Raw genomic sequence first — 16,570 nt, forward strand, 5'->3', positions numbered from 1 at the left:
GCAAATGCTTCCTGCTCAGTGGTGCTTGTGGCTCCCAGTAGAGGTCACTCTTTGTATCTCCATCCACACCACAGGCTTGGTTGACTCCCTCTAGCCAAAGCAGGTGGCTTCTCCCTAAGCCAAAACTATAGCACTTTGAGCTGAACCACCTAGGAGAGAATCATCTGATGCCCACACAGGGGCCCTATTAACTTCTTGTATTCCCGTGGATAGACAAGGAATTAACCCTTGAATGGCTTGTCATCCATGTAGGAGAGGGACTGTCAGCGAGAACTGTGAGGAATGGCAAGCCCATGGGAACAACATGCATTGAGCGTTTCCTGCCTCGTGTGCACAGTGTTACTACCTTTGTGTCCCTCACTGCCTGATAAGTGTAGATGAGTGGAACCAAAGGTAAACTGAGTAACAAGAGTCTGTCTCTTTCCAAGTCAGTTCCAAAGCTGGCACCAGCCCCTTCATCAGTAGCAGTGATGGGACCCTCTCAGCCCCTTTCCTTTATCTGAGATAATGCACTCCTGACTCCATTATATCCATTGGGTTCACTTTAAGTCTAACCCTGGGAGCAGTTTCTTCCCAAGTTGGGCTCAGGTCCAGCCTGTGATTTCCTTGTAAACAGTACCACCTGCTGGTCAGAACATGCCAGCTTCCAGGCTGGGAGGATTTAAGAAAAAAAGAGTCTCTTATCCCCTAGTGGGATAAGAGATACAGATGTCTTTTTTCCAGTTCACTGAAAAGAAGTCCCCCCAAAATATTAGGTAAATTGGCTGGCAGACTGATGAAAGTTTTTATATATGCTATAAGGTTAGGTTATTGAGATAGGAGGGGTTCCAAAAGGGAGTGGCATCAACCCGTACCAATGAGCAGAAGACTGGGCCGGGAACTGCAAATGCCAAGGCTTAACTTGAGGCTTTTCCTACTGAAATTGAGCTTCTCTCCTTTCCCCTTTCCTCTTGGAGCCTATGCCCAGCCGTAAACTGTATGGGAAAAATTTGTACAGCCCTTTGGGGTAAAAGACCTGGCCAGAATATAGAGAGCAAAGGGTAGGTGCAGTCTCATCTCTAAGCCAAACAGAACAAAATTTGAACGAGTTAGTATTAATATGGGTAACTAAAAAATAAATTTATTAAAAATAATTCTCAGGTGAATGTGCTGACTTTCTGTGGTATCTAAATTGGCTTTAGCTCTGGGAAGCAAAATGATAAAGTTGAAAGAAATAGACTTTAGGGACAGACTGACCTGGGTTCGAATGCTCATTATTAGTAAGTTAATGAACTTTTCAATCAGTTTCTGGTAAAATATGAGTAATCATGACATTAACTTGTGGGATCTTGGGATTATTCAGTATTGTATGCCACCCTTAGCCCACAGCGAGTGCCTGGTGAGGCTTTGTATTAGTCCATTCTTGCACTGTTATAAAGAAATACCTGAGACTGGGTAATTTATAAGGAAAAGTTTAATTGGTTCACAGTTCTGCAGGCCGTACAGGCTTCTGCTTCTCAGGAGGCCTCAGGAAATTTACAATCATAGTGGAAGGCGAAGGGGAAGTAGACACGTCTTCATATGGCCAGAGCAGGAGGAAAAGAGACAGTGGGAGGTGCCACACACGTCTAAACAACCAGATCTCATGAGCACTCACTCACTATCATGAGAGCAGCACCAAGGGGGAAATGCATGATTTCAGTCACCATGATCCAGTCACCTCCCACCAGGCCCCACCTCCAACACTGGGGATTACAATTAGACATGAGCTTTGGGCGGGGACACAAATTCAAACCATATCAGGCTTAGCTAGCATACCGTTTTCAAAATGGCTGGTAGCAATTCAGACAGGTCTGTGTCTGGATCAGACTAAGCAATTTTCTTTTCTTTTTTTTTTTTCTGGACAGAGTCTCGCTCTGTCGCCCAGGCTGGAGTGCAGTGGCTTACTGCAACCTCCGCTTCCCGGGTTCAAGCAATTTTCCTGCCTCAGCCTCCCGAGTAGCTGGGATTACAGGTACCCGCCACCACGCCTGGCTAATTTTTTGTATTTTTAGTAGAGACGGGGTTTCGCCATGTTGGCCAGGCTGATTTCGAACTCCTGACCGCAGGTGATGCACCCGTCTCGGCCTCCAAAGTTCTGGGATTACAGTTGTGAGCCACCACGCCCGGCCCCTGCAATTTTCATCATATGGTGGGGGTCTAGAGTAAACATCACTTGCAAATACCATGTGACCATGGTTCTATATTGAAGATCTTCAAATTTAGATCCTGAATGGGATAACATTTGAGATGAGCATTAAAGGAGTAGACTCAAAAGAATTAGAGTCAAGCAGATCAGGGGGTCAGATCCCAGCCCTGCCATTCACTAACATTGTGGCCTCTCTGAATGTGAGATTTCTGCCTTGTAAAATGTTGTGGTTCTGCATATCATGTGAGTACCAAATGAGGGAATGTGTGTAAAGCACCTGGTATGAGATCAGCAGCCAATATGTGGCAACTCTTGGTAATATGACAAGAAAACAAGATGCAGGAACAGGTAGGCTGGATGCTATAAGGGTTAAGGAAGGTAAGAGGCAATTCATTTATCCAGGATATGGGCTGTGGGCAGTCCTTGAGCCCAGCCCAGGGACCCAGCTTCACAGAGGCTCTTTTTCTTCAGGTGGGCACCATGTCCTTGAAGATTCAGGCAAGCAATGTAACCAACAAGAATGATCCCAAGTCCATCAACTCTCGAGTCTTCATTGGAAACCTCAACACAGCTCTGGTGAAGAAATCAGATGTGGAGACCATCTTCTCTAAGTATGGCCGTGTGGCCGGCTGTTCTGTGCACAAGGGCTATGCCTTTGTTCAGTACTCCAATGAGCGCCATGCCCGGGCAGCTGTGCTGGGAGAGAATGGGCGGGTGCTGGCTGGGCAGACCCTGGGTAAGCCTCTCTTCACTGTATTCTCCTAGTATTCTCTAGAGTAGCTGTTACCACTGTCCAGTTCTCAACCCCCTTCTCTCTTTCTCTCACCGCTACCACTGCTCTGAGATTTTATAAATTTATAAGCTATGTTTAAGTTTTAAGTAGTTATAAAATTAATCCCTATAGGGAAGAATTTTAGAAGCCTGTGGAAAACACTTCTGACCTGTCTCTGCTTTCTCAGAGCTTCTTAGTGACAGGCTTTACAGTTCCAGTTAAAATGCAGATTCTCCAGAGAAGGAGAGCAGAGTGGCCTAGAACAGCCTGTTACATCGGGTACAGATGACTTAGGTTAGAACCCTTTCTGAGAGCGAGCAGGAGGGCCTGAGAGCACAAGGACAGTGCGAATACGCTTGGCTTTGGTGTCATGTCCATGTGATATGACTATGCTAGTGGTCTCTCTTGAAGTATGTACAGTGTTCATGCATGTGCTTTTATTCCTGTGTATATGTGTATGTTTGAAAAGAGGTATCTATATGTGTTTTTTCAACAAGAAGTATATGGATTGACTGAACATGTGGAGATATGTGGACGCATACCCTTGTATGTATAGGTGTAGTGTGTGTGTGTGTGTGTGTGTGTGTGTGTGTGAGAGAGAACATATTTGAATGTGTCAGCAGATATGCATATATTCATTTACCAGGTATTTATTGAGACCTTTTCATGTAGTAAGGACTATTCTAGGCATGAAGGTATTTGGTAGAACATCCATGTGAATGTGCATTGGCTCATTTGCATGTGGGTAGTTGTCTATACTGAGTGTACTTGAGAGTACACGTTACCTGTGTGTGAGTTTCTTACCTGGATATGTGAATGTGTGTGTGAGGGTGGCTCTATGTATGTGTTCCCATGTACCTGATGTGTTACGCATTTACATGAGTGTATTTGAGAATGCATATAGGAATACTCGACGTGTGTGTGTGGTGGGGTGGGGGGGAGGACATGTTTATGAGCATGCATGGATGGATCTGAAAGTGTATGGACATGTAAACAGGCATATCCATGTGATACCTGGATATGAATCTAATGTTTGAAGATTAGATGTATGAAGACCTTGTGGCACCATCAGTGAGCAGAATCCATGTGTATACCATGTAAGCACATGAATTGCTGTGTGTGTGCATGAGGGTGATGTGTGTGGGCACACTGCTGTCATGTTAGCATTCCAACTCTGCCTTCTCCCTCCACACAGACATCAACATGGCTGGAGAGCCTAAGCCTGACAGACCCAAGGGGCTAAAGAGAGCAGCATCTGCCATATACAGGTGGGGCTGTCTGACTGTCTGTCTGTCTGGGTGGGATGACTCTCTTTCCACAGAGGGAGTAAATGCTGATGTGACAGTGTGCTGAATCTAGAACTTGGGGAGGTGTCTGGAGATGAGGGCCTGTGGAAAGTGGGCTGAGTGGCCGTCCCTAAGCTCCAGCCCTCTCCCCTTTGTTTCCCCAGTGGCTACATCTTTGACTATGATTACTACCGGGACGACTTCTACGACAGGTGAGCAGGGGAGGGGCGTGCCCAGGCGTGAAACAGCCAAGCTGGAAGGGTCCTGAGAGATTGTTGGTGCAGCCCACTGAGTTCTCCAAATGAGAACCAAAGCCCAGAGGTTTGCCTGGGGTTGCTCCACCAGTCAGTGGCAGAGCTGAGACTGGGGTCCTGTTCTGCACGTGCTCAGGCCAGAGCTCCTACCACCATACAACACTGTCTACCATGCTAACTGCCCTTTTTCCTTCTTGTCCTTGGGTGAGGCTCAAGGAGACCGTACAGCCAAGAGCTATATAAATGTGGCCAGTTGGAATACACACCAGGGTGTACAGTGCTGGTTGCAGGGAGTTTGAGCCCTTCCCTCTGTGAGGTGCCTAAGCAGCTGGTAGGAACCCCAGAGCTCAGTCTAAGCCTCTTGGGTTTATATTTAGAGACAAGAGGCCAGCAGCCATTTGGAAGTCTAATTAGTCCCTGGCAGGCTGTGGCCTACCCTGCACTCCCAAGCCCTACCCAGACTCCAGCCCAGAGGCTGTGGGCTCCCACTACAACAGCACTAGCCACATTCTTGAGTAGAAATCATGGTAGATACTAACTCAAATCTCTCCTCCTCCCTGCTTCTCTCCCTCTGTCCAGCTTAGCCCACCCCAGGCAGCCTGAGAAGAACAGTGCCTCTCTGAGCATCAGTCGTCCACCCCCATCCCCACCCCACCCCTGTGAGTGGTTTCAGGAGACAATGTGGTGTAGTGGAAAGTGTCTTAGCCTGGGGGTCAGAAGATTTAGATGCTAATCTCAGCTCTGCCACTGAATGGATTATGTGATCTTAGGCAAATTCCCTTCCCAGTTTGTGAAATGGGCTTGCACCAAGTGATCTCTCCAGGCTCCTCCAGCTCTGGGATTCTGTGGTTCAGTGATTCTGACCAAGGCCAGAGCCGTCCCCTCCCCTTGGGGGCAGAAATGCAGGGTCTGGGATCGGATCCATTCCCAGAGACTCTCCATCTGCAGCCATCACCACCTCCAGGGAGGGGCTCCCTGAACAAAGGAGCCCCAAGGAATGGGGCTTTTGCCCCGTGATGGCAGGTTTCCTGGCCATTGTCAGGAAAATTGACCCAAAGTTTACCCTCTGGGCTGCGATTCCCTGAAAAAGGTGGTAGCAACAGATGTCAGAGAGACCACTTCTCAGCCCACTGAGTTTCTGCCTGGTCAGCTGGAAAGGAAGCCCTCCTGGAGAGGGCTTGGAGATGACTTTGGTTGGGGGCAGTGCATAGCCTGGGAGCCCTGGGGGGGGTCTGATTGAGTTGCCCAACCTTGATACTCTACCAAGCCCCTGGCCTTTGTCTCTGGAATGGAGCATGAAGGGTGTGGTGATTAAGGAGGTCAAGTAAGGAAAGGGCTTAGAGTTCAGTCTTATGCCTCTGAGGTCATGGGTTCGTGAGTTGAGGGTCTCAGTACCCTGACCTTTCATCTATTACACGTTCTAAAGTGTGTTTTTAACCGAATTCTTTCATGCTGTGCCCTTGGGTGGACACTGAATGTGAATAGCCATCCTCATTTGGCATATGGGGAAACTGAGGCTCAGGTAGGCTCAGTTGACCCCCACTCCCATACCTCTCTATTCCTAGCTGGGGATTTGTGCTGCTTTGAGATTTGCAAACTCTGAGCAGAGGTTGGGGTGGCAGTTGACCAAGCAGAAGCCAGGTCATGTAATAGAGCAGGCCTGGGTGCCAGGGGACCTAGGGATGTCTCCTCTTTTGAATGGGGTGTAACTACTACCACCTGCTGCCTTGCCTGCCGTTACTGGGCCTGGATGGTTGGAGAGGTTGTAGTGAGGTAGTGAGGATCCCAACAGCCATCAGGGTCTGGAAAGCCCTTCCTCTTCACTCCAGGGCTTGCTAGGAGCCAGCAGAGGTGTGTAGTGCAGGCCTCCCAGCCCCTCAACCAGCCACACACGTTTGTAGCTGGAGCTGCAATACCCCCCTGTGGCCACAAGCCATGCTGCAGCCTCTGGCCCATCTGCCCTCACAGGCTCTTCGACTACCGGGGCCGTCTGTCGCCCGTGCCAGTGCCCAGGGCGGTCCCTGTGAAGCGACCCCGGGTCACAGTCCCTTTGGTCCGGCGTGTCAAAACTAACGTACCTGTCAAGCTCTTTGCCCGCTCCACAGCCATCACCACCAGCTCAGCCAAGATCAAGTGTGAGTGACTGTATCATATTCCTAAGTAATTTGCATTTTTATCATTAGCAAAATAATAGAATCACATTTTTTTACATTGGAAAATAGATAAAAGAACAAATCTTCCACAGTTCTGCCGCTCTAACACAGCCAGGTATTTTCATGCATTTCTAAGAGGAAACAGCTGATGTTTTAGGAGGAGGGGTTGGGTTGGGCACAGAGAGTCCAGTGCTGGATATGCTGCCCAGTGAAGAAATGGTGCCATCTTTCCTCTAGTGAGGATAAGGACAAGTCTACACAGGCCCATTACTCCACATTCACTCTGGTACACACATGCTGCTTAACTAAGGAGTTCAGATTGCAAAAGACACATGTTCTTGCTCAGGTGCACACAGAAGAGCACACCACACATACACACCTGTGCTCCTGTCTGTCTTTGGTCCCTTTCAGAGTTGAGAGATCAGGAGAAAAGATAGCCAGGTTCAGAAGTGTGCGCTGTCACTGTAGGGATGGACGCCAGGTAGTCTAAGGAGGAGACCTTTTTCCTGAGCAGGGAAAAAACAAAACAAAATAAAAAATAACTGCTTTCCTGGTTGAAAGAACAGGGCTGAGGTTTTGTGCTAGTGTGAAGCCTCCAGCCCCCTAGGTGACAGCCCTGTCCCCCCTCCACTCCCAGTAAAGAGCAGTGAGCTGCAGGCCATCAAGACGGAGCTGACACAGATCAAGTCCAATATCGATGCCCTGCTGAGCCGCTTGGAGCAGATCGCTGCAGAGCAAAAGGCCAATCCAGGTCAGCCTCTGAGGATTCTCACCCACCTCCATGACCAGGGCACAGGGCAGAGCATGGGGAAATAGTACATGGGATAGAGGAGCTAGGGTGGCCCTGCAGATCCCGGACCACCTGCACTCACCATGCTGAGGCTAGCTTCCGCTAAGGTGCTGCCCTAGACAGCTGCCCCAGGCTGAGTTTTATTCTCCCCTCCTCCACCCCTTCCCCTCAAGATGGCAAGAAGAAGGGTGATGGAGGTGGCGCCAGCGGCGGCGGTGGTGGTGGTGGCGGCGGCGGTGGCAGTGGTGGTGGCAGTGGCAGCAGCCGGCCACCAGCCCCCCAAGAGAACACGACTTCTGAGGCAGGCCTGCCCCAGGGAGAAGCACGGACCCGAGACGACGGCGATGAGGAGGGGCTGCTGACACACAGCGAGGAAGAGCTGGTGAGGGCCTGGCCAGGGGCACGACTGGGACTCGACTGCGCTCCTACTCTCAGGAGGCCAACAGGGGAACGGGCAGCCTGAGCTGGTTGCCCCCACTGTGAACTTCCTGTTCTCACCTTCCCGGGGGTTCTGGTCCTGGGGGAAAGAGGGAAGAATGAGCAGGGGGCACTTGCCTATCTCAGACACCATCAGAAGTCCCACTGAGGCCTAGGGCAGACCTCCCCCAAATGCAGGCACATTCTGGCCTCCGGTTTCCACATGAGTTGGAGAAGGGGAGGTTCGGACATAAGGGAGCACACACGGCCTGCAGAGCTTCAGAGCAGGGCTGGGGTGGCTTGTGGAGGCCACAGCCAGGAGGTGGGTTTCTCTAAAGGCCATTGCTGCTTAAGCATGAAGCAAAAGCTGTCTCATAAGGGGGTGAGCTCCCCACCTATTACTAGAACTATTCAGGCTGAGGCCGGCAGGCCATTTGACAAGGAGCTTATGTTGAGTGGGAGGGTAGACCAAACTCTGAGTTTGTGGGATATGGGTTGTACACTTGCTGCTCATTTACTTAATGAGCTCTGATTGAGCACCAAGACCCAGACCATACTCTCTAACTTCACATAACCTTAACAAGAGCCCTGTACTATGCAGAGTATTCTGTTCCCACATTTTACCCTGTGAAGAAACCGAGGCTCAGAAAGGCTGAGTGGCATGCTCAGGGCATCAGCTCCTAGGGACTGAGCCAGGGTTGGAGTCCAGACTGACTTGCTGGATCTGCAGATTTCTCCTTTTCAGCACTGCTGGGTTCTATGATGAGAACAGATGGGCTCATGGCCATGACAGTTAGGAGGTCTGCCTTATGCTAGCTCATTTCTCCTTTGAGCATAGCCTGATCCTTCGTCTTACTTTCTCAGGCATAGCAGTGTCCATAAAGGCCCTAACAAAGACTTGGTTGCCCCCAGAGATGGGGAGCTCACCAGTCTATAAGGCTTTCAGCCTTCTGCAATGCAGGCTCTCTGCACAGAAATGGGGCTCCTGCCACTCCCAGAACACCCTTCACTGGCCTGTGTGGGGTCCTCAGACCACCCTCCCAAGTTCCCAAGCCAGCTTTGTTGGCTGGTCCCGTAGTCATTCCTCTTGGCTGTTCCTGCCTCTTCTGACTGTGTCCTCTAGATGCTCTCTGGACCCTGAAGTTTTTCTGGACAAATGGCTCAGGGCAGGACTCAGAGCTGGCAATGAGTGATGTGTGGTCTCTCTTACCTCCTCCCTATCAGGAACACAGCCAGGACACAGACGCGGATGATGGGGCCTTGCAGTAAGCAGGTACAGGGGTCCTGTCCTGATGGGCAGAGGGTGGGGAAGCAGTGAAGTGGAGGTTGTGCCTTTTCCCTGGATTGGGCAGGAAGTGTCACGAAGCATACCTGGCCAAGTAGCACTGACTATACCCAAGAATGAAGTCCCCTCCATATCTAGCCATCCCATCACACCCCTTCATGCCTGGGGCTTGCCATGCTGAGGAATCAGGTGCCATAGATAGGCCAGCCGGGCCCACCTAGCAAGGGTTCCTTCCCTCAGCACACTCAGCCATGTTGCCTGTCTCTGCCCTTGAGGAGCTCCTAGTCTGGTAGAGGAAGACATAAGCCATTACCACCTAGTGTGAGCAGGATAACAATAGAGCGAGGCCAGGTCATGGAAGAGATGATGTGTAGCTGAACCTGCTAGTGATTGAGGGAGCAATGTTCCACACCAGGGGAATGGCCTTAGCCATACAGAGCTGTGACAGTCCTTGGTATGTGGTAAGGCCAAGAGCCTCCTGTGGCTGCAGTACCCCCCTAGTTGGTAAAGGACTCTGCTTGTTGTCAGAGGGTGATGATTGTGAAGGGCCGTATGTGTCAGGCTTAGGGGCTGGGATTTGATTCTTTGATGGGGAGGAAATGCCCTGTGTGACAGGAGCTGCACCTGCTTTCTCCGAGTTCATCTTCAATCCCACAAGCTGATGATTGTACCAATATAATAGATGTGGAAACAGACACTAAAGGGTGCAGGGAGATAAGGTAGTCGTTGGTGGAGCCTGGATTTCAGCCCAGTGGTGTGTGGCTTCAAAGCCCACTCTCTGGCCACTGTTTACCATCTACTCTGCCCTACCTTAAAGGAAAGCCAGGCCACACCTAGCTCTGCCTACTACTCTCTGACCCATTCCCTTGGGGTGGCTTGGGTGGAGGAAGGTCTCAAACACTAGTGTTTCCAGGGAGGTGTCTGGATAGATGACACATTTATGCTGTAGTAAGATATCCCACCAGCAAAGGCTTCCAGAAGAGCTTTAGAAAATTCTACATATGCAGTCTTCTTTTGGAACTTCTTGGTTTGTTTTGCCTGGGATGCAAACAAACCTCCATATCCAGCCATCCTGCTGCACCCCTTTGTGCCTGGTGCTTTCCAAATCTTGTTAAAATAGTTCAGAGGTGAGTTACATGGGCTCAGGTGAGGAAATGGAGGTTCAGAGAGCGGGTGAGACTTGCCCAAGGTTACCTGGCCAGGAGATTATGAGGCCACAGCCAGAGTGCAAGAATATCTCTGTCTCCAGACATCATTCCACCCTTTCTTCCCTACCCCTTTTATCAGCAACAGGGTCTCTTCCTCTCAGCCTTAGTCTCTTCTTTGTCTCTCTCTCTTTCTCAGCCTGACGGGAGCAATGGCCACCAGCAGGTGAAGGGCATCGCTGCCCCAGGCCTCAAGCCGGGCACCCAACCCTGGATGCCACCCCCCAGCGGGTACCAGAGGAAAGCTGGCAGCAGGCGCCTCCTCCCCCAACGCATCCCAGCCAGTGCCATGTCCTCTGCAGGTGGAGTTACTGGCCTACTCCTTCCCCATGAGCCCTCCCTGTCTGCACTGCCCAGGCCAGAGGGTAGAGCACAGGGGTTTCCCACACTGCCTCCCCTCCCCAGGACACTCCCAGGCTTGGGTTTTTTCTATAGGTTTGGCGGGGGGCCACAGGGAGGGGACCCTGACAATAAAGAGATTGGATCCCAACCTGTTCTGAGATGGGATGGTTTGTGTTTTCTCATGAAGATATCCCGGCCCCTCTGCCAACCAAAAAGCTGGTCTAGGTTGCCTAATACTGATCCATCTGGACCTTAGTGTCCTCGGTGGTGATTAAAATGGCCAGTGGGGCCACTGGGGAGGGTTGGATATGCTGGCCCATGAGCATCTTGCTGGCTGAAGTGTCAAGCAGTTGTGACCCACTTGGTTTACCCCATAGTACGTCAAGACCTTATCTCTCCCCAGCTTCTAAGTCTGGTCTTTCCCAGCTCTTAAAAGGATTCCAGAGTCTGCCAGTCTGTACCTTCTCTCTTCTGGCTTAGGACACTATAATTTTTTCATTTGGACGTTGTCCTCCCACCAGCCTCCCAGTCTCCTGCTTCTGCCCTATACCATCTCCCAGCAGCCACGCAGTCTTTCTGAAACGTATCCCTTCCCTGCCTAAAATCCCTTTACTGACTCTTCATCATCAGGACAAAACCCTACTTCCTGAATGTGGGGTATAAGATCCTGCTTACTGCAGCCTCTCCTGTTTCTTGTCACCACCCCTTTCCTGCCCCTGACAAAAACCCTACATCTCAGTCTCACAAAACACACAAGTTCTTCACACTCCGGGCAGGTTTGGTAGCAAGGAATAGAGCTGTACTCCAGTGACAGCAATCAGTAGGAAGTTTGCATCAGGAGACACGCAGCCTGTCTGCCCCTGTCTTGGGCCACCCGTCTAGACATTTGTTCTCTAACAATCAGCCGGGTTCCTTCAAACATGTGCTGCTTATACGTGCTCATTGTGTACTGCTAATGTCACCTCCTTCCCCCTTCATTCCCCACAATGAATGGATCCATTTTCCCCGTGTTTAAGTTCCCAAGAGAGAATCGACTGCCACTGCAATTTTTTTTCCTAATCACTCATAGGTTACAAGTACCCACCCTGGTCCAGTGAGCTGCGGGATTCATATGTGGCCACTTAGGTTGGTCTCGTTGGTATGGAGCTGTGGGAGGGCAGCACCCAGAAATAGGCTTTGTTCCAGGACTGGCACGTACTCCTCCTGCTCCTACTTTCTCTACCTGGGAAATAGCTGCTCAGGACGAAGCTGCTGTTGTGGTGTCGCCACGTCTGAGAAGTCTCCCAGACCCTCCGACTGCTCTTTAATTGCTTGTTCTCTCCTCTGGAAGCCTTCCCCCAACACAGAAAAATTGAATCCCATCATCAAAAAGGGCTTTAGGTTTTCCCTCCATCTTTACGTGTTGCTCAAAGTTTGCAGATCTGCTGGAATCCTTATTGAAAACTCCCCGTTTCAAACCAACCCGGTCTACAGCCTCCACAGAAGCTTCTCCCTGGGCTTTGGCTCCAGGTTTTGGTAGAGGGTGGAGGCTTTGGGCAGTGTTCAAACTCCACCAGGAAGTCTTTGTTGTCCCATGTCTCTCTCACTGAGCAGCCCTCCTGCCTGTCATCCTGGGCAGGCGAGCACGCTGAGGCCCCAGTGTAGCTCTGTGCTTTGATACTCCCAAGCTCTGCTGAGGCCTGACTAGGCCAGCCCCAAGGTGGCCAGAGTTCTGGCCTCATACCTGAGCCAAAAGCCCCAATTGCTGCTTGGCCATTGCCTGAGTATTAGCTGTCCAGGGGGATCACAGTCCCCATATATTTGCCTGCCATGGACCCTGGGCAGCAGGGAGAGAGTAGAGATTTGTCAAGAGCCCATGGTGGAGGCTGAGGCCCTAAGGCCATGAGATCCAGGCATGGAGTGAGAAACAGGCCCCTTGTAAATGGGCTGGGCCTTGGCCCAGCTTAGTCAAATCAAAAGGCTTCTATTTGGAGAGCTGAAGAGCGTGTACAGAGGAAGGGGCTAGGTCTGCAAGGAGTGCCTCATCTCCCTGAAGCCCTCAGTGGAACATACTTCACCCATCCATGCACCCACATCTTTCCTTGCCCAGAAGGCGAGAGCCAGCTATAACAGACCCATTTCAATACCCTGGAAAGTCATTACTGCCCTTAGCTCTTGGTGTCACCATCTGTGAAACATGGGGGACAGCTGCTAGCCTGGATTGGAACTTGGGCAAAGTCCAAAGAATGAGATTTAGAGCTGAATGAACCTCACACTGAGGGCATAATAGCACTAGGCACTGCCCCCAGAGCCTAGTGCTGTATGCCTGCTGCAGGTCCTACCCAAGCGTGCTTTACTGAGGAACTCCGCGTTTCAGAGCTTGAGGGCCAGGTTGATCATGGGCATGTGACCATAGGCTTCCTTAGTATGCCAGGCTTGGAGGACCATGAGAAAAGCAGGGAAGATACCTTCAAGGGTTGCAGGCATCAGCTCTACTCACCTCGGCCCATAAGGCCTTGCCTAGTCATGCTGGCACCGGGTCATATGCTGGATAGGGAGAATGAGAGTCCCATCCTGGAACTCCAGAAAAGCCCCTGGATGCTCCAGCCCCTGGGAAAGCACACAGCCAGGCCCTCGGGTGGGAGGTTAGCTTCTAACACAGTGCATACACGTGCCCTTCCTCTGAGTCGGGGCAGCAAAAACATCCATTCCACTGCGCAACAGTTGTCATTTTTCTAACATCTGAAAACTCCAGAAGGAGATGGTGATAAATGTGGTACCGGATTCTGCCTAAAGGACCAGTCTTTAGATGTTTTCAGATTGGAAGCCTCATTTGTGATCCTCACAGCCATCTTGAAAGAACAGAGCAACCAGTGGGTATACTGGATTGTGAGCTAAGAGGCCTGGGACTTTCCGCCTGTTGCTGCCAGCCAGGTTGATGACCCTGGGCAAGGCTTTTTCCTTTCTAGGTCTCAGTTTCCTCAGCTGTAAAATGAGAGGTTGGTCTAGATCAGGGATAGTAAATGGGCCTTTGTTCTGTTACTGACTGTTGTATAACAAACCACCCCCAAATTTAGTAGCTTTAATATACATTTATTAGCTCCTGAGTGAGTGGCTTGGCAGTTTGGGCTGTGTTCAGTGTGGCAGTTCTTATCTCATCTGGGCCCTCATGTGGCTGAAGTGAGCTGGCAGATCAGCTGGGGACTGGCTGGTCTCAGATGGCCTCACCCGCCTGTCGGGTGGTTGGCTGGGCAACTGGGCCACATGTTCCAGCATCTAGCAGGCTGACCCAGGATTCTAGACATCATGGCTGAGTTCCAAAAGCCCCAAGAGAAGACAAGCCCAGTATGCGAGTGCCCTTGAGGATATTGCTATGTCGTATCTTTTGGCCAAAGTAAGTCACATGGCTAAGCCCAAATTCTTCTTAACAGGAGGAGCTTCAAAATACAGCCATATTTTAAAAATCTACCTCAGGTGTCATTTCACTTGCCAACTCAGAACTTTTAGTAGCGGCTGCCTGGAGTGCCTTTTGAGGATCTGCAGCAATTTTTAGACTGTTTGGAAATACTGACATGATAGTTGTCAGTTTCTCTTATGGGCATGGAATTCAAGTTGTGGGCATGTGAGTGTCAGGTATTTGCCATCCCTGGCCAGGTTGACCTGTAAGGTCATAACCTGCCCCATAGGGTGTTATATGCAGTAGGCCTGTCTGACAAGACCACAGAAATAGAGAAGGCAAAGCAGAGCAAAGATTCTGAGCCAGGCATCCTTGGTTTTCATCCCAACCAGATCATTGATTCATTGAGGTTTTAGGCAAATCAAAATCCCTCCACCAGTAGCCAGATTCTTCATAATAAACTTCCTCCATAACAGTAAACCATTTCCTGAATACCTGCTGTTAAAAAAGCACATTTTACATTTACTTAATCTCCACAACCACCCTCAGTAGGTGTAGTAAGGACTTTTGGTTACAAGTTACAGAAACTGAATTCAGTCCTGCTTAGTGGGAGGAAGTTTATTGGCTCACAAATTGTAAAGTCCAGGGATCTTCAGACATGGGGACTTGGGTTCAAAAGCTGCCATCGAGAATCCAGTTAGCCAGGCATGCTGACACGTGCCTGTAGTCCCCGCTACTTGGGGGACTACAGTGGGAGAATCATTTGCACCTAGGAGGTTAATGCCGCAGTGAGCCATGATCCTGCCACTGCACTCCAGCCTGGGTGACAAAGCGAGACCCCAACTCAAGGGGAAAAAATCTGGTTTTCAGGCAGGTTCCAAGAAGTGGTAGAGCATGGCCATAGGGCCTTTGAAGGTAGAGGGACAGAGGGGAGAATCCCCAAAAGGAGGACAAGGCTTGGCTAACAAAAACGGCAGGCATCCACTGTGTGGTTATGCCTATTCTATAGATTTTGTAGATGAGGTTTAAAAGCATGGCCCCACGTAAAGGTGGCATCTCTATCCTATCCTCACCTTTATCTAAACTCTGTGGCCGATCAATAGCATATGATGGTGGTGGTGCTCTGCCAGTCTCCCAGTCCCAGACTGAAGCACTAGCAGCTTCCACTTATTATCTCTTGGGACTCTAGCTCTTGGGACCCAACCACCATGCTGTGAAGCAGCCCAGGCCCCACAGAGAGGCCACGTGTACATGTTCAGCTGACAGCAGTATCAAATGTCAGACACGAGTGAGGAAGGCTTCAAGATGATTCCAGCCCAGCCACCGTCTGAGAACAAAGTAAGAACTGCCTCACTGATCCCATTCAAAGCCCAGCACCATGAGAGATAATAAAATGTTGTTTGAAGATGCTAACTTTTGGAGTGATTTGTTATATCAGCAGATAACCAGGACACAGGCCCACAGAGGTTCAGTAGCTTACTGTGCTTCTCAGGGGGCTAGGTTAAGTGTATAGGTTTTGTTGCCAGGCGCGGTGGCTCACGCCTGTAATCCCCAACACTTTGGGAGGCCAAGGCGGGCAGATCACGAGGTCAGGAGATCGAGACCATCCTGGCTAACACGGCGAAACCCCGTCTCTGCTAAAAATACAAAAAAATTAGCCAGGCGTGGTGGCGGGCGCCTGTAGTCCCAGCTACTTGGGAGGCTGAGGCAGGAGAATGGTGTGAAGCTGGGAGGTGGAGCTTGCAGTGAGCCGAGTTCGCACCACTGCACTCCAGCCTGGGCGACAGAGCAAGACTCCGTCTCTTGCTGACTCTTCCCCATATGCCTGCATCTCTCTACCCTCTTTTCTGTATACTCGCTCCCTGGATGACTTCATCCGTGGCTTCAGACTCCACTCATGGCTCCATAATCTTCACCTCTAACTCATTTTCCTCCCAAGAACACCAGGGGAGTAGGTACAGATGCCCATCTAATAACTGTACTTCAATGTCCACAAGGACCTGTCCAGCCCCCACTTGCCCGTGTCAACCTCCTCCACTGCTCCATTAATTTTTCCCTCTGTGTTAATTTTTCCCTGGTTATCTTAGGTCCTTTCTGTGTCTTACTTGGACTTCTGCAGTAACCTCTAACTAGGCTCCCTGCTGCTCTTCCTACTCGGCTATCCGCTTTATCACCATCCCATTGAGTGAGATCCACACCCCTTAGCATGACAAAGACATCCGAGATATGACTGACCCCTTCTCAACACCTCCCCTTCCGCAATCTGCCTCCTCCACGTCTCAAGCCACGTGGAATAAATTGTGGAAAGACCTGTGCTGTCTAGCTTGTGCCTTTACACATGCTGTTATCTCTACCTCGAATGCTGTCTTCCCCCACTGGCTAACCCTTGTTATCCTTTATAACAGCTCAGAAGTTGCCTGCTCAAAGACACCTTCCTGGCCTGAATTAGAACTGCCCTCCCACATGCTACTTCCATCACAGATCTTACCATCTATTATATTATTACATACATACACACACACA

General features: G+C 50.3%; 1 protein-coding gene across 4 annotated transcripts in view; it reads left to right on the plus strand.

Annotated features, from left to right (window-relative positions):
• RALY (RALY heterogeneous nuclear ribonucleoprotein) overlaps positions 1-10,819 on the plus strand; it is an 86,016-nt gene extending 75,197 nt beyond the window's left edge. For 3 of the 4 annotated variants that reach the window (XM_054542159.1, XM_002830221.5, XM_024239007.3), the window contains 8 exons: positions 2,639-2,903; positions 4,135-4,207; positions 4,390-4,437; positions 6,448-6,614; positions 7,270-7,383; positions 7,596-7,804; positions 9,064-9,112; positions 10,469-10,819. In XM_054542159.1, coding sequence (XP_054398134.1) covers positions 2,648-2,903; positions 4,135-4,207; positions 4,390-4,437; positions 6,448-6,614; positions 7,270-7,383; positions 7,596-7,804; positions 9,064-9,108 — 912 coding nt within the window. In that variant the 5' untranslated portion in view covers positions 2,639-2,647 and the 3' untranslated portion in view covers positions 9,109-9,112; positions 10,469-10,819. The remainder of the gene's footprint in view (positions 1-2,638; positions 2,904-4,134; positions 4,208-4,389; positions 4,438-6,447; positions 6,615-7,269; positions 7,384-7,595; positions 7,805-9,063; positions 9,113-10,468) is intronic. The other variant, XM_024239008.3, reaches the window with a different exon arrangement.
• The last annotated feature ends 5,751 nt before the right edge of the window (positions 10,820-16,570 follow it).

Source organism: Pongo abelii, chromosome 21 (assembly GCF_028885655.2).
Source record: "Pongo abelii isolate AG06213 chromosome 21, NHGRI_mPonAbe1-v2.0_pri, whole genome shotgun sequence".
Taxonomy (NCBI): Eukaryota; Metazoa; Chordata; class Mammalia; order Primates; family Hominidae; genus Pongo; species Pongo abelii.